Consider the following 27,261-nt stretch of genomic DNA (forward strand, 5'->3'; position numbering starts at 1 on the left):
ATGCATTATTGTGGAGAGAAGATACACAAATGATCACTTACTAATGATCTAGCAGTGGGACTAGCTAATCTCACAGAATTAGTCAAATGTCATCATCAAATTTTACATTTAAATTAAAAACAACAATTTTTTTTTTTAATATAATTAACTAAATAATTATACAAAATTAATCTTATTTTAGGGCCAGCACATTTTTTGCCATTATAACAATTTACCCACTAATCCCAATTCCCTTAATTGAAATAAATAAATATATAAATTATTCATAAAATGAAATGAAACAATACATAAGCTGTCACTGTAAATAATATATAAATAATATTATATACTATATTTATACAGATACATAATCAAAATAAAATGTAATTATATATATATATTGATATATTTTGTTTTTAATAAATCATTAATTTAAAATTTATATAACATTTAACACTTTACATTTAACACTTTACATTTGATTTTTAATGTATTATTTTCTTTCTCTCTCACACACACACACACACACACACACACACACACACACACACACACACACACACACACACACACACACACACACACACACACACACACACACACACACACACACACACACTATGTGTGTGTGTCTATATTGTCTGTACATATAGCCTGTTGTGGTAGCCTACAGCATATCTAAAATAAACAGCAAACTTCACCAGCAGGAGGGAAGTCAGTTCAGCAGTCTTTATCAAAGCAGCGGTTTAATGAGATCCCTGACCTCTCAATGTTTTCTTCATCAAAAGTATGCTGACGAGCCACAGTGTGATGAACGGTGTGCTGTGGAGGTGTGTGTGGCAGCATCTGAGAAGTGGACAGATGGGGCTTGAGGCAGTGAGTGCACAGACATGAGCAGAAACTCTCAGCCTCGAGTGAAACACTTAGCGCCAAGTCACATTACAGCAGCTTCATTGAAACCTCTTCATGTAAACATACAGGAAAATAAACATAGATATGCATGCAGTGGCGGAGACGCTGGTGCGTACATGAATATTGATCTGCTTTCCTTACAGTAACCGTAAATAAGTAATGTATATTTCCCAAAACATCTATCAAGAATTTGGTTGAAATGTATGCTTCCATGTATGATTTCTGCAAAATATCTTAATATATTCTTAAAAGTATTCTGCGTGTTTTCTAGAATGTTTCCTTGCAGTTGCACTTTTTACACTAGCGTTCAAAAGTTGTAGGGTTGTCATAATTATTTTTTTAATGTTTTAAAAAAAAAGTTTGTTATGCTCACCATGCCTGCATTAATTTAATTAATAAATAAAATACAGCAATATTGTGAAATATTATTACAATTTAAAATAACTGTTTCCTATTTGAATATATATTTTATAATATAATTTATACCTGATATATCAAAGCTGAATTTTCAGCATCATTACTCCAGTCTTCAGTGTCACGTGATCCTTAAATAATTATAATATGCTGATTTGCTGCTCATCAAACATTTATTATTATCAATGTTAAAAACTTTTGTGCAGCAAAAAAATGTGATACATTTTTTCAGGATTTTTTAAATAGAAAGTTTTTTAAAAACTGCATTTATTTGAAATATAAATATTTTCTAACAACAGGCTATAAATGACTTTATTGTCTCTTTTGATCAACTTAATGCATCCTTGATGAATAAAAGTATTTCTCTAAAAAAAACTACCTCCTCCAAGCTTATATAACTATATATAACTATATATATATATATATATATATATAAATTGCTTTTTTATCATCCACAAAGTGCAAGTTTGATCAGCTAGAAACGTAATATCCCACCCCAACAAGCCACATAATTTAAAGTATCATTCATATCTGTCGCACAAACTGCAGTGCAGGTTAAATTAGGTTTCCAAATCTTTAACCATAAGATTGAGCAGTAGCAGTGATAAACGCCTTAGCAAACACCACTAAGTCTTTAATAAAAAGTTTGCAATTTGCAATTGTTGCTTCTTTTGTCAAAGAAACCGTCAGTGAGAACAAATGTTTGCATCCAACTGGATTACATTCCGCCTTAATATCAGCACGACTAATATTAAGCTTTGTACAGTTAAGGCTTTAACACAAAGCTGATCCTCAGAGCATCCAGGAAACTTCATTAGCAATCTCCTCAGCTCGATTCTGGTCGATATCTGATGCCGCGGCAGGAGCAGAAATTAATGCGTCGCTTTTATTGATAACAATGATGTTTGCATGCAGTAATTGCATTTCCAGAACCAATGTACTTCGCTTAAGTACCCAATATTTACAGAGCAAATTACACGGAGTCCCAAAGAGGAACCGAGCCGAAAACATGCTATAGCCATGGGGCTGAGTCACAGTCGATCATTTTGAAGCAAAAATGGTACTTTTATGCCCCAAAAACTCGTCTTGCTCCGTGCTTATCGTGTGAGGTGAGGTGTGCTGCTGTACCAGCCATCTGGCGGGCACTGATAGCGCTTCTATTAAATGTTTATGGCTTCATTGGAGGGAGGTTACAAGGCTGAGGCGACGACACAATGCTAATTCGACCTTCAGATGAGAGAGGCTCTGCTTTCTGCCTTTCCCATAGGAATATGACAGTTTGGACCCACGCAGTTACATCATTTCCTGCAAAACAGAGGTGCTGGAGTGGCGTCTCAGCAACACCCGTCATGAAGAGCCTCAATTTAAAACAATAAAAGCTAGAAAATGCAACGCAGCTCGAATTCACGCAGAGAAATGAAAATGTTTCAGTGCTTTTGAAGCGAACCGCCGTCTGAAGAGCGCAGGTCTGAAGAGCGCAGGCTGAGCCAAGGTTATACATTCATGGAGTTTTAAAGTGAAAACACTTTATTGAACCTTGCAGACAAGATGGAGTGAATTAGTCTATTTCATCCATTAGGAAATATAGATTTAAAGGCTATCATCCTGCACTCCGCTGTTCTTTAAAATGACTAATTTCTTGTGAGGAAAATTTCTTTATACGAGGAATAAATAAATAACAAAAAGAAAAATCACAAGTTTGCCTTTTGAGACCTTTTGAGAAGATGGTACAGAAATTCCAGACATAACGAGATTGCTTTTATAGTTATTAAGGTGAAAAATAACTGTGAAGAAACTGACATCAAGGTGAAGAAAAATTACACTGAACTAGATTTCTTTAGAAAATACTGAGGAGTTGTAGGTGGTTTGCCAAGGCGTTTATTTACTATTGTGACAAATAGTACCGTTCAAAAGTTTGTGGTCAGTAGGCTATACGTTTTTGAAGGAAGTCTCCAATGCTCACCAAGACTGCATTTCATTGATACAATTTGAATAGATTTTTCTATCTTAATATAATTACAAATGCAAAGGCAAAGCTTAATTTTCAGCAGCCATTACTCCCGGTTTCAGTGTCACATGATCTTTCAGAAAATATGCAATAGCATTACAATATTTTGGTGGAAACCGTGATACATTTTTTTTTCAAGATTCAAAAAGAAAGTTCAAAAGAACAGCATTTATTCGAAAAAAAAATCTCTCAACCCCTAAAGTCATCTGAGGCAAAAAGCTGCGCTTTAATACAACAAAAGGCCTAAAGGCTTTGTGCGTTCTGCGCCTGCCTGCGTGTAAGTAAATATCTGTCTATATCAGCTGCTATCAATACTTTTGTCATTCAAAAAGGAGAACCGAAACTAGGATTGCAGATATACAAACCGTAAACAAAGCCAGCGCTTGCCTACCATTGAATATCAATCACGCTGATCACTTTCTTCATTCCACTCGGCTCATGTTATTATGAAAATATTTGTGCATTCGAATGCTCAGGTAAGATGATGTAGAATGATAACAGCCTTCTGTCTGTACATTCTTGACTTGCTTTCAACACTTTCGCTTTTATTCTCGTGCACTGACTCGTTGGCTAAGCTGAACAGCCAATCAGAGTGCTCTTTCTCGCCGACGGCCCGACGCATATTTAAAATGTTGAATCTTCCCCAAAAAACCCAAGCCGACAGCATCCGACTAGAGCCAACAGCAGGGGCGGAGTGGGACCAAAAAATCTACCGGGAAATTTCGTAGACCACCGGCCCTACAGGGGGAGTGGTGTAGTCTAGTTTTTTGTAGTGAGTATACTGTGACCCTTGTGTGATATTCCTTTTTAAAATAAGTTTAAATAGATTTCATCATTATTATTATTTTACAGTACATTTTACTGTGCAATTTCTCTCATAATTTCTTTGAGTTTATACCGAACTTTTATTTTGACAGGTTGTCGTAAAGACATTACAGTTTCTGTGTGTGTATGATACGAATGAATGGCGATAGTTTTATCAAATGAAATGGTGAAATTCTCATGAAGTGACTCTCATAGCGCAGCTCTGTGATGAAGTTCACATGTGTAGCATCATGTCCTCATAGATACAGTGAAGCGCTGACACAAGCACGCGCTTGCTTCAGTGTGTGTGTGTGTGTAGTAGAGCACAGCACACATTGAGCGCTCATTCCCAGAGACGCGTTGAACAACTGCTGTCTCTTTGAGTTTTTAATATTCACGCGATTTGATCTGTGTCCATTGCAAACACAGACGCGGTGAATTTATGAATGAAAGTGTGAAAGTTCTGTCACAAAACGAAGTTGTTACGTATCCTCACGCTTTTTTTAGTGGGTATACGGCGGGTATAGTGGGTATACGGTGTATACCTGCGTATCACGTAGACTACACCAGGAGTTATGAATCTATAAAATAGATTTAGATTAAGAAAGCCACCGCTACTGGTCACATATGGTTAGATTGATTTGTTTATTGAATTGCTACCTTTTGAGTCTGCCCTTCTCAACGCCACCTTTCCCTTTTATTTTTTGCCTTTCCATCATTTAGACCAGGGGTCTCCAAAACGTCGCTTGCGAGCTACCAGTACGCTACCAAGGGGCCGTTCACATATTGCGTCTTTTGCGCGCTCGAGTTCGTTATTTCAAATGTAGGCGCGCGGCAAGTGCGCTCATAATTGAAGCGACGCGCTCATTTTTTCCAGGTGCAGCGAGATGAAAAAAGAGAGAGGCTGCACAGTTTGACCAGCGGGCAGCGGCCGCACATCAGGCCGCCGGATGGTGTTGCTAACTTGCAATGTATAATTATTATCAGACCGGCCCTCGCGGCCTCAAAACAATACCGGCCCACCGGGAAAAGTCCCGACTCTCCCGATTGCCACTCCGCCCCTGGCCAACAGTGCGGAAAACACAGAAAAAACGAAGCGACCGATGCTCAAAAACAGCCTGACGTTGCATGACGGCCGACCATCGGCTTGCTGTGTCACGGCCTTAAGAGTTAAAGCAGGACAGGAAGTGATGTGTGCCGAGTTATTTTGATAGGGCTGTCTTTGTCTCATTTCGAAGGCTGCGTCTTTCGGGGGCCACATTTGTCGGCCAAGTGCATCATAAAGGACGTCTTATTTTAGAAAAATAATCATAAAATTGACCGTTTTTCCCAGTGAAGTGTAAATTGCTGTAATGTCTTTGTAATGTAGTGATCAGTTTACAGAAATACTGCAGCCTTAATGACGTATGTGGCCGACAAAAGCAGCATTGGAAATGAGACACAGTGACTGAGGCATGAGATGGATGTGTTTTGGCAAATCCACCTCATTACTTCCAAGTGATGACGTCACGATGAAATGAAAAGACATCATGATTAACAGAATGTTCTGAACCTTTCCAAATCTAAAGCACTAAAGCAGCTCCTAGACTTGAGTGTTTACTCTGGGACGTCAATGTCATTCAAAGTGCTTTTACGAAAGGAGGACTCCAGTGATTGTTTTAAATGTCTTGAACCGGATAAAAGGGGCTCTGTTCCGTTTCTTTAAACTCACAAAACCACTAACACCGCCAAAGCTTGCGCACACAGACGCGCAAACCGGCCCATATTTGTAATTTCAAAGGATTTTCTTCAGCCCCAGGCTCAGATTCCTCTACTGCCTTTTGACATCCATTGTTTTTTTTGATCCCGTCTAACAGCATCTCAGATGCCGTGTTTTTTCCCCCCGTCTTTACACATTTCCCAACCCCTAAAAGCATCATTAAAATTCACAGCAACGAAGTTGTCTCTCACAGGGCTAAGGAGCACATTAGCGAAATGGGAAAAGACACTTCTGGGACTCCTACGAGCACGAGTCCCTCTGAAGTCATTCTTGCTGGGGATTCGCCCCTCTATCCGTTTGACAGCTTAATATTAAAAAGCTCTGCCCGCTTCCCAGACGCTCTAACAATCAGAGTTACGGCGTGCTTAAAAACCTGCTGAGTCATGCTCACTTTACCTTAACAGTGAGCATAATGTGGGATTGCATTTAGCCCAGTTTGAATTACTGTCATCGCACTGCGAGAGTGAGAGAGAGAGTCTGCTCTTCCCTGATCTGAACAAAACCTGTCAGCCGATTTTTGATGGAATTGAAGCTCTATCCCTGCACGCTCACAGTCATTCTGATATGCAAATGAGAATGCAGAGCAGGACGCTTTGTCAGGCATTGTTCCATTAAGAGACCTGACATCTTTCAAGACCTCAAAAGAAGCTTTTTGTGCAGTGGGAAGACCATTTGTGCGTAAGTAATTGCATCCACGACACCTTCCCCCGGATTCGATGTGCCACACAATAATGACATGTAATTTCGGTTAGTTTATTTTGTCAGTTATAACTAGCATTTGTCCTGTTTTGTCCTACACCCATGCAAGCTAATGGCATTGACCAAAATCTCTGAGCTACTTGGCCTAACCAACGGCATTGTATCGATTCCCCAATTTCATTTGTTTTTATCATCACCCTGGGCGGGAAGGTCAGGATTTCAGATCAAATGATTTATGACAGTTTTCTCTCTGACTGAACAGGTACTTTTCCCAATTTTCTTCCTGATTCAACAAAACAAATACGATTTTAACAGTGTTAACAGTGTTATCCTAAAACATTTTAGTTTTTTAACTGTAATAGAAAACTGAAGTAAATTTTAAGTCGACTTAACTTAAAGCTACAGTGTGTGATTTTTACCCCCATCTAGCGGTGAAAAGGTATATGACCATCCAGTGAATATTAGTTTCTGTTCCTCTCAATTCCGATTTCGTTTTAACTCCTACGGTGGCCAATGTAGTCCAAGATTAACATGGCTTCCAGTTCGACCTCGTCCATTGTGTTCCTTCAAGTGATGAGGTTACTTTAGAAATCTATTATAATTTGCAGTAATTTAATTTGTCAGTTAACATATAGGTTATGACATCTATGTAAAATTAATAATAGTTTTATGTTTTCGTTATTTTTTTTACCATTTCATTGCTAACATCAGCTAACTATTGGAAACTATGATACAAATTTTCATGATTCTTTGATGAATAAAAAATTAAAAGAAAAGCATTCATTTACAAACTAAATATTTTGTAACATTACACACGTTTTAATGTCACCTTTGATAACTTTAATGCATTCTTACTGAAAAAAAAATTCTGACTAACCAACACATTTTTGAACGGCAGTGTACATTCAGTAGGTTATTATTTATTGCAATATAAACACTGTCCGAGTGATCAACAAGGTGTCTCTTCATTTACCAGTCGAAGACGGAGCAACTTTCTGCTCTTATGTTTACTCCGTGCACTGTCAAGGTCTTCATCATATTTGTCGTGGTACCGGTCTTTGCAGCAATTATTTTACCGCAATAATTAATACTGCATCGCGCGCTGTTGGCATCGAGCCTGGAGAAATGTACCCACACTTTTGATCGACTTTTCCACATCTTTAAGGTATCATGTCAGTGTGCTCGCGTCTCAAATGAATATGTGCGCGGATAATTTGTGTGTGTGTGTGTGTGCTCGCGTCTCATATGAATGTGCGCGGAGAATTTGTGTGTGTTTGCTCGCGTCTCATATGAATGTGCGCCGAGAATTTGTGTGTGTGTGTGTGTGTGTGCTCGCGTCTCATATGAATGTGCGCGGAGAATTTGTGTGTGTGTGTGTGTGCTCGCGTCTCATATGAATGTGCGCGGAGAATTTGTGTGTGTTTGCTCGCGTCTCATATGAATGTGCGCGGAGAATTTGTGTGTGTGTGTGTGTGCTCGCGTCTCATATGAATATGTACGCGGAGAGTTTGTGTGTGTGTGTGTGTGTGTGTGTGTGTGTTTCTCGCGTCTCATTTGTCTTGTTGATTTGCCTGTTGCGTTGCCGTCTTAATTCTCTTTTTCGCTTCCTTGGCGACTCATACATATCCTCGAGAATAAGAGTGATTCAGGTTTTTATATAGCAGTCTCAACAGCAATCTCCCTCTTCACATGTGCCGACACGGTGCCGTTCCATCGAGTGTTAAAACGCAAAAGGCGAAGCTTGAATTAACGGGTATGTCCCTCTTTGGCTAATGTACTTTCAAGATGGAGGGGCAACATGGCGACCGGCATTCGAACCCCCCACCCGTATGTATTTTCAATGGCATATTATACACTCACGAGAATACTTTATTACTTGAACGAAGTAAATATACATTAATGAGCACATATATTTTTGAAAGAACTAAGTGTTTTTAGCTAAGAATAAACTAAAAAAGTTACACAGTGTAGCTTTAAGACAAACTGAATTAAATCAAAATATAAACTTAAAAATGGCATTTTTATTTACATAATAAAATATAAATAGAATAAATAAATAAAATACTAAATTAACTAAAAAAGACAATGACAGTGTGATACAAAAATATATATTAAAAGTGCATAAAATAATAAAATAAAAATATTATTCAGAAATAAAATCACACAAAGTAAAAAATGTGAAACCTTCACAATATTCTAAATAAACAAAACATCCCAGAAATAGATGTGTAAGTGAGCATGCATTTTATATATTATATTATGCAGATTGTGATTTCCAAAGAGTTTGGCATTGAGCTGTTTTTAATTAAAATCAAAAGGAAGGAGACTAATTACAAAACAATCCCCTTTCCTGGGTTTGACTTTGATCTGCACTCCATAAATTTTCATATATATTATGACAGTTTGATTAGCATCTCCACGCGCAGCCTGGAGTTAAGTATATGGAGCAGTTTGATCATTTATTAGAAAATATTGAATTTCATTATAATTTTTTTTTTTTTTACAGATGACCTGGAAAGTCAACCAGCTGTAGGGTGATTACGGCAAACCTGCTTTACCTCCAAAATCCTATAAACCCATCAGCATAATTTGATCCATGAAAACGTCTTTAATCGGCTTCTCAATTCCCAAAGTATGGGTTGTGTTTTAGGGAGCACTATACTGAAAAGAGTCTGAGACAGAAAGAGGCTCACCTCCGTCATGCCAGAAACAGAGATTACAACCAGTCTTTTATAACCGCGACCCTAAAAGAAAACCTTCAAATGACCCTTTTAAAAACACTCTACGGCCGATACGTGTTCGCTCGGTCTCAACGGGACATGATGGTCAGATCGCACTATAAAGTATCAAAGGCCAACCTTGCTGTTATCTCCTCCCTCAGCTTTTCTCAGCAGACAAAACACTAAAATCAATGAAGTTGGGTTGTTTTGGCTTTTTATTAACAAAAAAGGACTATTTTTAGAGGACACATCAGAGGATGAAAGGCAGAGAGCGTAACAACACACTGCGTTTTCTTGTCCATCGCAAGAGCAATAAAGTCTAAATTCAAGTGTTGACCTTATAAACTAGTCTTTTATATTTCCTAAAGAAATTGTTAATGGTGTTTGCCATTCAAGTCGGTTGCTTACTGGCCCAAGTCAAAAGTGTTCACACCCAAATGTCTGATACACAATGATGAAGTGACGTTTCACTCATAGTTACCGCAGGCAGAAAACAAAAGAATAGGAAGTAGCATCAGCAAAACTGACTCAGCGATTTACTGCAGAGCAAGTACTGAACACAATCAAATATTAGTGTCACTGTCACTTGATGGTGGATCTGGTGAAGAAGCTGTCAGCGATCAAAATATTGATTTTGAAGATGTTTAAAATGTAAGTTTTGAGAATGTTTGAGATTGCGAATATGAGCCAGATGCTGAATGTACTGGGAAATGAGCTCTGACGAGGACAGTGATGATGGTATAAAACATCTGCCCAAACTGAACTCTTCCAAGCTCCAAAAGGTAAGAAAACATGCTTTATTTTATTCTTCTGTAATTGTAACTCTAATATAAGAAGGGTTTTATAATCACGACAGGCAGAGATCCATCTGTGTTAGATATAGATCCGGGTCACTAAAGACCCGAATATGTAATATTGATTGGCAAAACATTCATGCATTTAAGGGTTAATTGGAAGTATCATTTGTAGTTCTATCATTTTAACCTCACATATTGCACATTGTAACGCCCTGTTTAGTTTCTGTCTCTATGAATCCCCTTAATCCGAAAAGCATAATGTGCTCTGATTGGTCGGCTGGACCAGTGTGTTGTGATTGGTCAACTGCTTTAAGCCTGTTTCGGAAATGCCACTCCCCTTACCATAACTGAGTTTCAAAACTCTACTAATGCAACTCAACCAGGCCCGCCCACTTTTTTGTGTATGCTTAGGCGGGAATTATTTCAATGAGGAATATTGTGACGTGTACGTTCCCAGAAGGAAACTCAAGACTACAATCAGAGAATAATGCCCTTTTGACTGGACTTTGTGTTTTGTAACTTTGCAGACCTTTTTAATGCTCAAACAGCAAGAAAGTTCAAAATGTAAAAAAAAAAAACATAATAGGTCCTCTTTAAGTTACTTGTACAAATACAGCTGACTTGATGAGGCACGATCAAGCACTTACATGATACATTTGCTGAAATTGGCCGATTGAGACTGATTAGACTACAGCTCTGCTTATAATACATCATGTATCAGTGTGTGTGTCAGAGTATAACATCTCACACACTCACCATGGAGATACTGCAAATCTCCAGTGCCACCTACAAAAACAGAGGTTTTGGTCTTGGTAAAGTATCACCCCAGCATGCCGTGAGAAAAGCTGCTCGTGTGTCCATCTGTGCGGAGAATATAAATCCGCTTTCGTAAACGGCCTTCGCTTTTATTTCCTCCCCAACACTCTCTCATTTCATACGTGCGAGCTTGCACACATTCAGAGACGGCTCCCATGCGTCTCAATTTCCTCTTACATCTATACTAATGTTTCCAGCCATGCACCCCCTGTCTACACAGGAATGGCTAATGTTTGCATGGTTTTCCTCTCTGCGGTCAGTCCCTGATGCTGGTCGATCTGCCGGAGATGGAGTAGAGGTATCTGAGAGCCATTATTCCACACGAATGAGCTTCACGACTTCCAACCTACAATCTCCATGTTTTCTGCTCTAGAAGGGGTGACAGATGAACTGCTGTGCATAGCGACTCGAGCAGGGAGAGAATGGGCTTCTTGTCATGTACACAACGGTTGTATTTGTGTAAATGTATGTGTATGTGTGTAAGGCAGGGCTCAACAATACATTTTTTCTCTCTCACTGGCCCGGTCACAGATTTTTACCTGCCCACTACATAAAATTATACATTTTATTTTTAGCAACATATCTTGTGTGTCAGGGAAAAAGAAGAAGAAAGAAGAAATATATATATATACACATTTCTTTTCTATTCCCCATATATATTCCATTGACAACATGATGCAGAAGGGTATTGCCTGAAGAGAATATAAAAGCAGCCTTATACAGCTACTTTCTAAATAAATGCATATTGATAGGTAAATTATTCTTTTTGTTTAATTTTCATATTACACTGCAAATAAATACATACATAAATATTGGTTTGAGTTGATTTTTTTAAAATACCAGATTATTTTATTATTTTATACTAAAGGCTGCCTGAAGGGAATATAAACCAGCTGACTGGCTGCACACTATGTTTTTTTAATATATGGCTACTAACTATAACTAACTAACTAAACTAAAAATAGATAACTGAAAAAATAATTGAATAAATATTTCAGTTGAAAATATTTATTTAAAATAACTAACCAACTAACTAAATTAAAATAGATAATTGAAAAACGTATCAAATAAATATTTCAGTTGAAAATATTTTGATTTAAAATAACTGAATAAAGGCATATTTTATAATTATTTTATTCTGCTTAGATTACAGAACAAGATACATTGCAGAAAACAAACAGTTAAATAAAAAATACCACAATAATAATATATATGTTCTAAATATGAAAATAATAATAAAAAATATTTATGACTTAATTTATTTATTCTTTTTTTATACTTCTTAATTTGTATTCATCATGTGACGGTGTAATTTTAATTATCTAGATCTTTACATCTGCATTAGATGTCAAATGTTGCAATGAGCTCTTGGTAACTGTTAATTATATATATTTCTTCTATTCATTTTGTAAGTAGCCATGTGATAAGCGGAATAATGCACTGAGCCAAAACTCTCTCTCCCCAGTCCAGCGAGCCATGCTTCCTGTCGAGGACTCACTTCACTTCCCCTCAGACAATCTTTATTCTCTTCTTTGAGACACTGGGAGGCTGAGGGAAACGGAGAGAGGGAGAGAGAGAGAGATAGAGAGAGAGAGAGAGGGGGGGGGGGGGGGGGAATAAAAGCAAAAGAAGACAAGCTGTCCTTTCATCTCTACCTGCAATGAAAAAAAACACTAAATAGATTCTGTCCTTCAGAGGTCTTTATGGTAATAACTGAAATCTGAAAGCAAAGCTATAAATGCCCCGGTTTAACCACAGTAATCACAATAAATATTCACGTTGACCGATCTTCCGTAAAAACACCCTACGACAACTATTCCACGTCACCCTGCTGAGAGGTTCATGGCGATTTAACTTATGATTGTAACACGGTTTCAATCCTTCCAGATCTGTCATATGGTAAACACAGAGCAAAACTGCACATTACGGTGTGTTATAAAACTGCGACCCACCTTCAAGGCCTTCATAACTACCAGAGACCATCACTACAAATATAAGAGTTATATAATAAAAGAATGTCTCTTGATTTCCTGTTGGGAGTGTAATGACATCATCCACGATAGGACCGGATAAAAGAAAAGAGAGTCATATTACTTTCACCAGAAACAGCTAGTGGCATTAGATTTCAAATGGTTGAAATGTCAAGCTTTTGCCCATCCGCTCTCAGTTACATAAACTCACGCTGAGGCGTTCTGAGAAGAACAGTGTGACGTCCTTTAAAGATTCACACGAACAGAAGGAAGTCTGTCCTCAACCCTTCATTTTCTGCTTCCACTACCAGATTTCATCCTCCCTCAACAAAGAAACACAACCCAATGTCAACGGCTGTAAAGGTTTCTATTTATTTCTACATATTATATACATATACTATAACTACATATTAAACATGTTTAGGGTCAGTAAGTTTTCAGTAAGATTTTATTTTGAATTTTTTTTAAGAGTTGCATGTTGTTACTTTACACTCCAGTCAAGTCAAGTAAGATTTTTAATGCTTTTAAAATAAGTCTCTTCTGCTCACCAAGGCTGCATTTATTTGATAATAAATAAATAAATAAAAATAAATAAATCCGTAATATTGATAAATATTATGACAATTTAAAATAACTGTTTTCTATTTCAGTGTCACATGACCCTTCAGAAATCATTCTAATATGCGGATTTGATGTTGGACTGTTGAAAACAGTTGTGTATAATTCTTTTTCAGGATTCTTTGATGAATAGTAAGCATTTATTTGAAAGATAATCTTTTGTAACATTATAAATGTCTTTACTGTAACTTTGGACCAATTTAATTCATCATTGATGAATAAAAGTATTGATTCCTTTTATTTCTTTTCCCAAAAAATAAAATGTTACATTCTTACTGACCCCAAACCTTGGTATTGAACGGTAGTGTTTGATGTTAAAAAAGCTTTCTGTTTCAGATAAATGCTGTTCTTTTGATCTTTCTATTCATCAAAGAATCCTGAAATAAAAATGTACCTGTTTTCAACATTGATAATAATGAGAAATGTTTCATGAGCATCAAATCATCATATTAGAATGATTTCTGAAGAATCATGTGACACTGAAGACTGGAGTAATGATGGAAATTCAGCTTGGATCACAGGAATAAATTACACTTTACTATATATTCACATAGAAAAAAAGCTGTTTTTAATTGTAATAATATTTCACAATATTATTATTTTTTTGTATTTTTAATCAAATAAATGCAGCCGTTGTGAGCAGAAGAGACTTCTTTGAAAAACATTAAAAATCTTACAGATCCAAAACTTTTGACTGGTTGTATAGCTTAGCAAGTTAAAGTAGCTTCCCAACATTTTATTTTCATTATGACATGGAGTTAAAAATTATATTTAACAACAAAACAGCAACAAAATAACCCCAAACTCACTACCTGTCATGTGACTTTAAGAACTCAAAACGCTTTTTATTTGAATGATCTGGAGGTGCAACAACATCAGCAAAGGCTCAGAGTGAACATGACTGAGCCGATATACATTTTTATAGGTCTCTTCAGGTGCTACCGAGACTCCCTTTAAGTGCTATGAAGTTCTTGTCAAAAATCGAAATGATGCCATGATTACCCCCTCGAAATGCGGCTCCTTCCATGGCCTGATAACTAACTTTAATATTTGGCCTTGATATCTACCCCTATAGCAATATAAAGGGAGCAGAATAGTAATGGGCCGTAAAGTCGTCCCATTCTGCCGCTATTACCAAGAATGAGAGTCTGAGGTTCTAAATCACTCAGGGCCACAGCGGGCGTCCATTAAACAGCCTTTAATGAATTACTCGCAACCTCTGGGAAGACACCGCCGTCAATGACATCTCTCAGACAAAGCGTGCTTTTCAGTGGACACAAAAATCATATCCTGTAAGCACCAGGAACCTTGACCATCTGAGCTGCATCGTTTTGCGCTGGATGTGTCACAGTCTGGGGTTAGCAGGGCTTCTGTTGCAAGTGCCATCATCTGCAGAGGTGCTGCTGAAGAGGAGAGAAGCAATATCACAGCTCGCGTTACAAAAGCCGAATCGAACGGTCCCAATGAGTGCCGTTATGCGGCTGAACCCTAACGTCCACTAGAACAACACTCCAGCTAAAAGCTCTGAATCAATGTCTCAGCTGTGGCAGAAATGCTTCTGTTCTGTTAGGAAACATTCACGAGATCTCTATTTTCATTTAAAAGATCGCTTTCAAAATGATTCATATGGTAATCTGAATATATGGATATAAGGATTTGATTCAAATGTATCAGTTTTTACTACTTCCACAGGTTTTATCTAATTAATACATCAGTCTTAAGGCCAGTTTACACCATAAAAGACATCTATTATGATAACTATAACAACAATTGGATTAGTGTCTACAACAATGGACGATAACATTCTGTTTAATGTAAGTGTGAACCGATTTTTTTATTATGTTCCTTGAGGTTCAATTATAATTATAATGTTAAGTTTGTCTATGTCTGAAATGATCCGTTTTTAAGGGCCGGCTCATTTAAGGCTTGTCAGTAAATGGTCACTGTTTGCAAAATATCAACGCCCTCTCACTATTGCACGTGAGCAAGTGTTTTGAAAACATTATCCATATAAAACTATGGTTTGTGATGCAGCTGCACTCAGATCCAATACAGTTGGCTACTTCATCTTTCAACTAAAGTTTCTTTGCAAACTCTCCATTACACCGTGCCTCGTTTACAAAATCTTCAGTCAAATGCTCCGAACAATCATTTAATCCTCAGACGTTTCTCTCAGAAAAAAAGGTACAAAAGCTGTCATGGGGCAGCACCTTTTTTAAAAAGGTACACTTTTGTTCCTTTAATATGTATACTTTAGGTACTAATATGTACATTTAAAGGTATCAATATGCACTCTTTCGTTACAAAAGTGTACCTTTTGAAAGGGTAACGCCCGAGTGACAGCTTTTGTACCTTTTTTTCTGAGAGTGATAGCTGTGAAGTAGACTTCATTATTCTAATATAATTAGAATGATTAATAAACTTTTGCAGTCATAGTTATGATTATAATTATCATCTTTGTTGTGAATGAGCCTTTAGTTGTGGAAGACTTGGTTAACACTTAAAAAATGTGTTTTACTTAAAAGAACTGTCTTGAAGATAGTTTAAGTTACAAGATGTATAGACAACCCAACAATAATTTAGTTCTATGGTGTTGATGGGTGTTATTTTTCTCCTTAATATTGTGCAAATTAAACAAAATGTCCTTTCAACAGCTTTATATGATGCCTCCCAGAACCATGCTAATGTCAGTTAGCATTAGCAGTATATGCTAACATTAGCCTTATTAGCATACAGTAGTAGTACAGTGTTGGAGACTAACTTTATCAGCTGGTTTTTCCATTAACAAGCGACTTTTTCCAACAAGTAGTGGTATAGTGACCAAAAGCTACATTAAAATGCTACAAGGAACGTTAACCACTAAACAAAACTACTTCAACAGCACATCACAAACACTAAATAGACCTAAAGTAGTTATGAATTCTAATTAGCAATTATTTACACATCCCCACAAGTCACCATGCTTTGAACTAAAACGCAAAATTAAATTATTCAAAATTGCAAAGGCTTATGGGTATTTCCCTAGCCACAAAGCTAATAGAACATGCAACAATATGAAATTAATTTAGTGCTAGCCTTAATAGCTGAACAACAGCAAACTCAAACTTTCCAAACACTTCACAGAAGTCTCTACAGAAAACCCCCTAAAGGGAGAATCCTATGCAGTTCTTTTGCAAGAAGAAAAAAACACGTTGTCCACAAGTAGGGCAAAATAGGGCAAAATAGCATAAACTGCAGTAAATATCACGAATGAATGCATTCCATATGAAAAAATAAAATATCACTCATCAAAGCATCAAGTCATGATTTGCTGTGATGGTAAGGCTAGCACAAAATTAACTAATTTGTCTTTCTACTTTCACCACCAAACATAACATTGCAAGCTCTCAGTTTTCAGTTTGAGTAAGATCAGGTCAACACTTCCAGAGAAAACGGCAGTTATGCCCTTAGTGTAGCTGAACATTTTGTGGCTTGTTATTTTAAATAACTGTAATACATGTATATACAGTTTTGAGTTGCGGTGCTTCTCCTTGCTGGCAGCTCATCATGATTACCTCACCTTGGCATTTTTCCGTTATGCATTCATTAATATATTCCCAAAGGTTTTATAAACACATACTCTCCTCTCAATTTACACACATATGCCGTGTCTTACAGTATCGGTATGTGTGTGTATGAGAGCTGTTTATGAGAGTTAAGTGTCATCTAGCTGCTGGTAAGTTGCTTAAGGTTAAGTGTCTTGGCAGGTCTTTTTCCCAGGAGGAAGCACTGGATGGAGTAACTCCAGTGAAAACAAGCAGAAGTCTCTTACGCCGAGCTTAACTGTAGGTCAGCCTTAGGCTATTGTGAAAAGCTAAACTCACACACTTCTGCACTTGTTATCTTCACTAACTTTTAAGTAAATACTTTTGTGGTCATAAATAATCCACAAAATATTGGGAATAATTAAGACTTAAATGGTGAGAGAAGAGTCAGTATAGCAGCGGTTGTGCTGTTTTCAACACTAATAATAAGTAAAACGTTTTCACGAGTACAATCTTAAGAAAATCAGTCATCTCAGACTAAACAAGCTTGTGTAACAATCAGGATCATTAATTCACTAACGTAACTCCACAAAACATAATTGTCCTCAAATATTAAACAGAGCAAATATTAACAGGCTATCAGTTATTGATAAAGCTGTTTAATAAAGCTCATGCCTGTAGCTTATAAACAAGATATCCGGACTCAATCAATGAAAGGAAACGGTGTGCTTTACATTTCTATGATATTTACTCTTAAATAATATTAAAAATAGGACATATCTACACACTTGTCTCCATTGTATTAGATATTTATTTCTAAAACCCAAAAGGCAGATTTGATTCAAGATCATACAGGAAATTATAAAAGTGATTACTGGTAGTTTATCGCTCAGAATATGTTTTTCTCGTTATCACACTCAAGGCTCAAGGGAGTCTGGGCAAGAGCTGAGTGTAATGAGACAAAACGAGACTAATAAACACAGCACCAAGAGATGCGACAAATATGCATGTTATATAATTTTTGTGTTCATTACTTACTCTTTTTCAAAGTGTATATGAGGCCGTCTCAACTACCATGCAGCTTCTATTAATCTCACTTTGAAAATGTTGCCTGTTTGTAGAACAGATTTAAACTAAACCAATTTTAAAATAAAACAGTAACCATTTCGTTATTAAGTTTGTGATGTTCATTTATTAAGTAATATAGATAACACTTTATAAGATATAGTTGTTAGTATAACTGTATTTGTCCACATTATCACAAACTATAGTTCATTTGTTAAAGTCCCCTTGTAGTCAACAATTTGGAGGACAAGTTCGGTATTTTACACTTAAAACCCTGTTTTCAGATCGTTTCTGATGAAATAGAACGGTTAAGATTGAAATTTGGACACATGTTGCTGTCCCGAGAATTTTCGGTTTCTGTGGTAGCGATTTTTGTGTGAGCATATTGAATAAAATGAATAAAAGTTGTTGGTATTTTACTGCCCATTGAGGTAAAAACTGCAGTGAATTGTATAGGTACAAAAATGTAGATAGAGGCACGTATTTCCAATAAGCCGTTATATGTTAGTTATATTGCCTTAATGCATTTTAAAACCTATTGTAGATGCCCATGATTTCGACAGACCAGCTTTTTTAGGCATAAATATTTTCAATACCCCCTGAGCATAATAAAGCTGATTGTTTTTAAGTCAAGGTCAAAGGTCATAGTCCAGATCCATCACAATCGAGTGGAATATTCACCATTGGCAGAAACATTAGGAGGCTGACACAATAAAGCTAAACTTCTCAGTCATGTATCTGTCACTTCAGTCCCAGCATTACAACAGCCCCTGTGCCCTCTGCAAGATTTAACAGGAGGAGGGGAGCTTGCTTTTTCACGACGAGCCCCAGCCTCCAGAGAAAACTTGCTGGAGATTATTCTCGTTGACAGCTCGCATTAGCAGATCAAAGGCAAACAGTTGGGCTACATTACTATTCCTTCTAATGTCTTCAGTCAGAGCAATCATTTGGCACACCTTTAACATTTAATGCACGTAGGAGGCAGCCCACTATCACCCACTCAGAGCTACAGCCCTTCATAACCACTACAGAGACTAAACACAAGCTCTTACATGACCAAAGTTTGATTCAGTTTCAAAGAAAAAGTTGATCCTTAAAAGTTAAGTGCATAGTTTCTTCAAACCATCTGTTCGTCTAAACCAGGGATTCTCAACTCAGGCCCTCAAGGTCCCCTTTTCTGCAGAGTTTAGCTCAGACCTTGATCAAAACTCACCTGCCTGGTAACTTTCTAGTAATCTTGAAGACGTTAACGGTGTTTGAAATCGCCCCCCCATACTCTCATTCACTATTCACCACATTACTCCACTGATATAGTCCACTTGAAGGAGTGAATGAAAATGAGTGAGCAAATTTGGACACTGAGTGTGCCGGAAGGGCTGCCACTTTTGCATAGTTTGTGCTTGCTGTTAAAAAATCATTTGAAACTTAGCAAACTGGCAGCGCCAGTAGGAATGAAAAGATTGATCTTGAACTCTGTCATGGATACTAGCATGCATAAAGCTTTATTATAAATTAACCTTAATATACATGTATGATATTACACTGTACCCACATTGGACCAGCAATTTGGAAAAAGGTTGGATGATTGATTCAGTTGCAGGTGCCATTTTCTGGCAAGACGCGGGATTTCATTCGGCACAACCTTAACAGTGCATTATGGGTATTCTCTAACAGTTGAGTGTTCTCTAATGAGTGTACACTTGTGGTGCATTATGGGATAAAATGAGTGCACTTGATAACGTCGACAATGGTTTCAGACACAACTACACATGGCTGTCCCCTCAAATAGTGCCCTATTTAAAGGGTTAGTTCACCCAAAAATGAAAATAATGTCATTAATGACTCACCCTCATGTCGTTCTAAGCCCGTAAGACCTCCGTTCATCTTCGGAACACAGTTTAAGATATTTTAGATTTAGTCCGAGAGATTTCTGTCCCTCCATTGAAACTGTATATACAGTATACTGTTCATGTCCATAAAGGTAATATAAACATCATCAAAGTAGTCCATGTGACATCAGTGGGTTAGTTAGAAGTTTTTGAAGCATCGAAAATACTTTTTGGTCCAAAAATAACACAAAATAAGACTTTATTCAGCATTGTATTCTCTCCCGGGTCTGTTGTCAATCCTTCACAGTTACGCTGATGGCGTAAGACGCTGATGACGTGTTATCTGGTGCGCCCGAGCTTCATTTATAGACTGAGGGAGACGCACGCTGTAAAAGTGTCTCATCCGCGACATGCACATTTACGCACCATTAAAAAAATGATATCCACGCAAACAATGTAGAATAGCTTGAATATAGCGTGCGTCTCCCTCAGACTGTAATGAAGCTCGGGCGCACCAGATAACACGTCATCAGCGTCTTAAGTCAGCAGCGTCACTGCGGAGTCCTGAACGCAGATTGACAACAGACCCGGGAGAGAATACAATGCTGAATAAAGTCTTATTTTGTGTTATTTTTGGACCAAAAAGTATTTTCGATGCTTCAAAAACTTCTAACTAACCCACTGATGTCACATGGACTACTTTGATGATGTTTATATTACCTTTATGGACATGGACAGTATACTGTATATACAGTTTCAATGGACGGACAGAAAGCTCTCGGACTAAATCTAAAATATCTTAAACTGTTTTCCGAAGATGAACGGAGGTCTTACGGGCGTAGAACGACATGAGGGTGAGTCATTAATGACATTATTTTCATTTTTGGGTGAACTAACCCTTTAAGTGTATAGGGGGCGATTTCGGAAACAGCCCTTGACTAGCTTGTTCGGGTGTGTTTGATTAGGATTAGAGTTAGGGTGTGTTCACACTTGGCATGTTTTTGATTCGATTAAAACGAACACTGGTGCAATTGCTCTGTTAGTGCGGTTCATTTGAATAAGTGGAACGCTGTCATCCGAACCCTGGTGCGCACTAAACAAGCGGACTGAGGCCGCTGAAAAGAAGGTTCTCAGTCCGCTTGCAAACGAACTCAGGTGTGGTTCGAATTAATGTTTTTTTCTCATCATAGTCACGATGTTGCCCAGCACAGCGCGTTACAGGCATCAGTACCTCGGCTCCTCGCAGCAGATCATTTGTGTATGACAATGTTTTTTTTTGTATCTTTAGATTCAGTGTTACAATATGACAGTATAAATGCTAAGCGAACCTGGACTAAATGTATCATTTTCTTCTTTTCTTTTTTTTAGGACCAAACAAATTAAAGTGTGAGAACACCCTTAAACGATGCAGGAAAGTAAACCAGAGTTGAGAATATCGGTTCTAAATAATGGCAGATGGGGGTAGTGTTTATAAAAACAATATTTTCTGCAAGACTTTGGTGATCTTGGTCACGAAGCAATTACAAACCACATTTAATATAAGAAAAGAGAATGTTCCTTTATATAATTCAAAAAGGGAAGTAAAAACTGTCTAATGTTAAAGTGATGATGGATTGTACTGTGCAGTATGTCTAGTACACAGTACAAAACCAATGTCCCAAAAACTTGTTTGTTTTTCTTTCTATAGTTTAATCTGTGAGAGCCATCCTATCAATGGGCCATCCCTGGAGGAAATAGCGTATTAATGAAACAAAATGAACAATTCAAAAGCAAATGCCATTGAGAAGCTAAAATACAATGATGCAAATGTGAGATCTTTCTACATCTAGGCATGACAAACTGCATCAACTGTAACATCAGTGAGAGTTTGCTGGAGATTTGAGCTGTCATGGGTAATAAATGTCTCCTATCTAGGACAGGACCATGTAAATGGAGCACAGAGGATGGTACAGGCTGGCGCACGGTCCTCAGGGATGTCTGTGTTTTGGTGTGTGAGTGGGTGGACAGACCTGTGGCCTACAGGCATGCAACTCACCCAAGTTCCATTTAAGCCCAGAAGTGGTGGTAAGACAAGGGCAGCCCACAGGAACCAGGCTACACCATTTCCCCTCCAAGCCGGTGTTCACATTCAGTCGGTGTTGTTTGCCCTGTAAGTGTGAGAAAAAGAGCAGGAGAAGGTCACAGAATGCGGGTGAAACTCTGTTTAAAAACCTAGTGAGCTCCCATAAATGGTAGATGAGTTGAGAGAAATTATGAATTTTATTTTAAATGTATCAAATATAAATAATAAATATTAAATAACAATAACAATAGTTTAAATATGATTTAAGTAGTATTTGAGTGGTATTTTGTATGATGTCAATTTATAAAGAATTTTCTCAAAACATCCTCATATATATACAGTGTATATGCAATGGAACAAGGTTACTAACATTCTTCAAAACATCCTTTCTTGTGTTCCACAGAAGAAAGAAAGTCATACAGGTTTGGAACGATATGAGGGTGAGTAGATGATGGCATTTTAGGTGAACTACAAAAATTTGTCATCTTCAGACAAAGTTATATGACTTTATAATATTTGGAATATAGTATGCTAGTCTACATTATGTGTCCTTTTTAAATCTTGAAAGCTCCTGTATCGGAATCATTGTACCTGAATGGAATAATAGTGTGACCGGAACATTCTTTAAAAGTCCAACAACTAGTTCAGCACAAAACTAGCACGCAACATTTTAAACAGTCTCAACTAGTTTCAGCATTCATTATTAGTGTAATATCATCTGATAAGAATGCCAAGAGAGACTTTAAATGCACAGATATGATCCTCCACTGCAAACAACAGAGATAAATCAACTTTTTCCACATGCAGAGGCACCGACAACCCACCATTTACAATGTGGTTCTCAGCTCTCACTTACAAACATCAGTCTAGTTCAATATTGTGATAATTTTAATTATCACATTTATAAAGTGGAGTGGTGTCTATAAACGCACAGACTAAAAAATGACAGCTTCCAAAATGACAGCTACTCTCGAAAATTGCTTGGATGTTCTGTGAACTATTCTGTAAGTCATAATTACCACCTACTGCATTTGGCAAGTTAGATGCTATATATAAATGCAGATGTTTTATTTTAATCTTAAAGTGAGTTGTACAAACTTCAAAGTTTGACTGTTAAAAACTAATTCTGATCCGTCTCTGAAAAGCCAAGAATAGCAGCAAATGAATTCTGCACAGAACTGAATTCATGTTTTATAAGTCTGCTTTATGTCGGATTGAAACAGTCAAGGACATTTTTATACAGACTGAGATGCATTCATTTAAATTTCTGGCCCATTACAACATTCAGAGTCTCACAATCATCTCAATGTCTTATATTCTCTATGAGCCTAAGAGCTTGATTAAATGTTCTCATACAGAATGTAAAGTAATCCAGCTAGAGCAATTCTGTAAGGTTTTCTTATAAGTCGAACAAAATTACAATGTCTTACAAACTTAATAAACAAGGGCTTTGTAAGTTATTGTGCAAATATGAGTTGGCCTTCTTTGTATTACCTTCTCTAAAACATCATAAAATACAAATATGCATCTCTCACATGCATGTATTTGTTATATTCGGGTATAGTACTGTTGAATGAAAATGTTGACAATGCATAAGGCAATATCTTTCGTATTTTTAGCCGCAATTCAGATCTGTGACCTTTTAAAAGTGCACAAACAGGAAACAACAGAGAAGAGGCAGCAAAGTGTCTCTGCAGTTGTTAATTGCTTAATATCACGATTGATCGTTAAGTGCCGCAATCAGGATGTCAAAAGCGCACAAGTGCAAACACTGATTATCACATGCTAATGAGAGAGAGAAGTGTTTACCTCTTGGAGAAGGAAGGCCAGAGAACGGTCTTGTATAACCACCACAGGCAAATCCGTGATCTTCTGGGCATGAAACAAGGTCTCCACTGTGGCCATGATCTGGTCAAAGCGGCCTCCAAGGCCACCCAGTGTTACGATGGTGTCTATCTGCAAATAGATGAGTGATGGGTAAACAAATAAGTAAATTAACCAATGAACAATCAAATGAACAGATGAATGTGCTATTGCACAAACAACTGAATGAACCAACAACTAACCAAATGAACCAACAACTAACCAAATGAATGATTGTGGGAGCAAAGCATTCGATTTTTTTGTCATGCAACTTCAGGATAGATTTTCTTAAAGGAACACAGAGACTTTTTGGGACTTTAGCTTCTTCTTCACCGTATCCCCCAGAGTTAGATAAGTCCATACATACCCTTTTCATCTGCGTGCAAACTCGGTCTGACGCACCCACCGCTAGCCTATCTTAGCACAAAGACTGGAGGTAAACGGCTCCAGCTAGCATACTACTCCCAATAAGTGACAAAATACAAGGTGTACAAATAACAAGGTCACATGAGACACAGCTATCTTCTAACCGTATACATATTGGGAACTATATTCTCAGAAGGCGAAGCACTGCTACTTGGGCGAAGTGATATATATTGGGAACAATATAGTTCCCAATATGTATACGGTTAGAAGATGCTGTGTCTTATGTGACCTTGTTATTTGTTCACACTGTGACTATACAAATCACAACATGTAAATAGGAAAATGTTGGCGTTATTTTGTCACTTATTGGGAGCAGTATGCTAGCTGGAGCCGTTTACCTCCAGTCTTTGTGCTAAGCTAGGCTAGCGGTGGGTGCGTCAGACAGAGTTACGGCACGCACAGAGATGAAAAAGGTTTGTATGGACTAAATAATGGACTAAATCTGGGGGGATACAGTGAATAAGCTAAAATCCCCAAAAGTCAGCATGTTCCTTTAAAGTGCTATTGCACAAACAAATGAACAAACAACAAACGAATGAATGAATGTGTACGTATGTAAGCAGTGGATATTGAGTCTTTATGCAACTTCAGAATAAATGTTTTAAAAATGGCTCGCATTGGCTACTGCATTAACAAACAAAAAGACTAGAATTAATGAAAGACAAACAAATCAGCGATTGTAGGAGTTAAGCTGTGGATTATGATTTATGTAACTCCAGAATAAAATGTCTTAAACAAATGAACAAACAACGGAGCAAAAAAAAAAAAAAAATGAATCATAAAACAAATGAATGAACCAAAAAATTGAATGAATAAACAAATCAATCAATAAATAAATGTTTTAAAAGTGCTCTTGCACTAAAAAATGAAAAAACAAACAAATGAATAAATTAACGGATGGACAAAGAAATCAGCGATTGTGAGAGCCAAGCAATGGATAAAGGTTATTTATGCAACCCCAGTTTTTAAAGTGCTGCTGCTCCAACTAGTGAACGAACGAACAAACAAATGAATGAACAAACGTACAAACGAAGGAGTGTTTGTGCGACATAGATTCTGCAAGTCGAGGATAAATGTTCTGAAAGTGCTGTTGCAAATTTGCACCGTAGCTTTTTCCTTCCCACAGCAGCCAAAAATGATGTGCGTCTTCACTAAACAACAGAGTCATACATTATGGAAAGTATTCCGAGGGAACAGTGTGGACTGGAAAGCGTTGACTTGGCAGAACGTCTTTGATATTTGCTCCCGGGATCGTTTGTCTGACTGCTGCAATGTACCTATCACCCTGTGAGATCCAACAACTCTACGAGACAAAAAACTCTTTAAAATGCACAGTGGGTAATCAACACTTCACTGCCAGCCCCCACTGGCTCGTTTAAATAGCGGGACGTATGAGACATCTGACACATAAATTGTTCAAGTTACAGTGCCTCTGTAATTATGTGGACTGATTGCAAAACTTTTTTAAAAAGCGAAGCAGAAATGATGATATGTTCGCAACTTCTACTTGGAGTCTGAGGTCAAAGTATGCCTTTGCATTCCCTACAAAGTCTAATACGGCAGTTCAAACTATTCTCATGATGACAGCACAAACGTTAAGTTATAACCAACCACAAATCAGAGACACCAAGACCCATTTTTGTAATTATTGGCATAACATCTGGTCCACTTTGCAACTTATTCTGTCCAAGAACTGCTCAATTAGACAGGATGAACTTGTAAAACAATCAACCACAGCTTGGTCTTGCTTTTTTTGGTGTGCAACATTGCATCAAACAGTACATTAATGTCGGTGGACGCTCTGTTGGTGTGTCATTTAAGGCTGAGACACCCAGATTGGGGTCAACACTTTAAAACAAGCAGATAAATAAAAAATTTAAGCTGTAGTCATGTTTTAGACAATGAAAGACTGACAGAGAATCGCTAAGCTTATCACTTCTAAAAGTGTTACTTGTCTTTCGTGAGAGCTTGAAGACAAAAAAGGTAGCGCTGCGATACAGAGGTGAATAAAAAAACAATGGGAAAAAGCTAGAAGGCCATAGTATGCATGTAGATTGAACTTGAGGCTCGTATATTGGTAAAACTCTGGAGTGTCTGTGACGGTGATGGGCATCTCTGTGAGGACCAACAGACAGTCTGACAAGCCTGGAGCTCAGACTGGGGTTTAGAGGAGGAGCAGACAGACACACACACATACACACACACAATATCCATACAAAACCTTTCTGACAGCTCCTGGAGGATGTGAATTCACACTGAAGCTGAGGTGTGAGCTCACCTTTTATGTTTGACAGGTTAAAAAAAAAAGTGAAAATGCACACCACAATTCTTCCAACTCAGTTTTCACAATGAATTTGAGTTTCCACTTTTCTTTCCATTGTAATGTACTCATCTCAAAACTTATATTTTGTTTTAGTACACATACACCCTGCACCCCAGCTTGGCAGAGCAACACATTTTGATATGGAATAACAAAGGGCCAGTTTAAACCTGGTAACATTCATTTCAAATGTTTTCTGTGACCATTTGATATTGGATTTTTTTGCAGAAAAAATGCATGCAATGTATGGAAAAAACTATGGAAGTCAATGTGGCCCATCAACTGTTTGGTTACTGACATTCTTTAAAATATCTTCTTTTGTGTCCAGCAGAAGAAAGAAATGCATACAGGTTTGGAACAACTTAAGGGTGAGTAAATGATGACAGAAATACATTTTTGGGTGAACAATCCCGTTAAGCCCTACTTAAGCACTCTAAAGCTCATTATAATTACATCTCTAACCATTAACATTAAGTATCCTAATTCATTACATTCTGTTCACACTTAAGTACAGTATATGCTTTTAAAGTATATTATTTTCGTAATAGGTACACTTTTGTGTAAAAAAGTATAAAAGTATGCTAAAGTTCACTTCTTTTTCACAAGGGTTAACTAAACCAGACATGGATATTTTTTATGGATATGAAATCGACAAAGTTATGGCTGTTTTTTTTGT

At 37.3% G+C, this 27,261-nt stretch overlaps 1 protein-coding gene across 8 annotated transcripts in view; it reads right to left on the reverse strand.

Annotated features, from left to right (window-relative positions):
* The window catches only part of tpk1 (thiamin pyrophosphokinase 1), a 60,967-nt gene that overhangs the window by 2,507 nt on the left and 31,199 nt on the right, over positions 1 to 27,261 (reverse strand). For 5 of the 8 annotated variants that reach the window (XM_079602631.1, XM_079602636.1, XM_079602632.1 and 2 more), the window contains 3 exons: positions 23,786 to 23,932; positions 21,950 to 22,061; positions 12,280 to 12,456 (listed from right to left, as the gene is read on the reverse strand). In XM_079602631.1, coding sequence (XP_079458757.1) covers positions 12,287 to 12,456; positions 21,950 to 22,061; positions 23,786 to 23,932 — 429 coding nt within the window. In that variant the 3' untranslated portion in view covers positions 12,280 to 12,286. Of the gene's footprint in view, positions 1 to 12,279; positions 12,457 to 21,949; positions 22,062 to 23,785; positions 23,933 to 27,261 lie in introns of those variants that run through there. The other 3 variants (XM_079602638.1, XM_079602634.1, XM_079602635.1) reach the window with 1 other exon arrangement.

The sequence above is a fragment of the Phoxinus phoxinus genome (assembly GCF_949152265.1).
Source record: "Phoxinus phoxinus genome assembly, chromosome: 24".
Taxonomy (NCBI): Eukaryota; Metazoa; Chordata; class Actinopteri; order Cypriniformes; family Leuciscidae; genus Phoxinus; species Phoxinus phoxinus.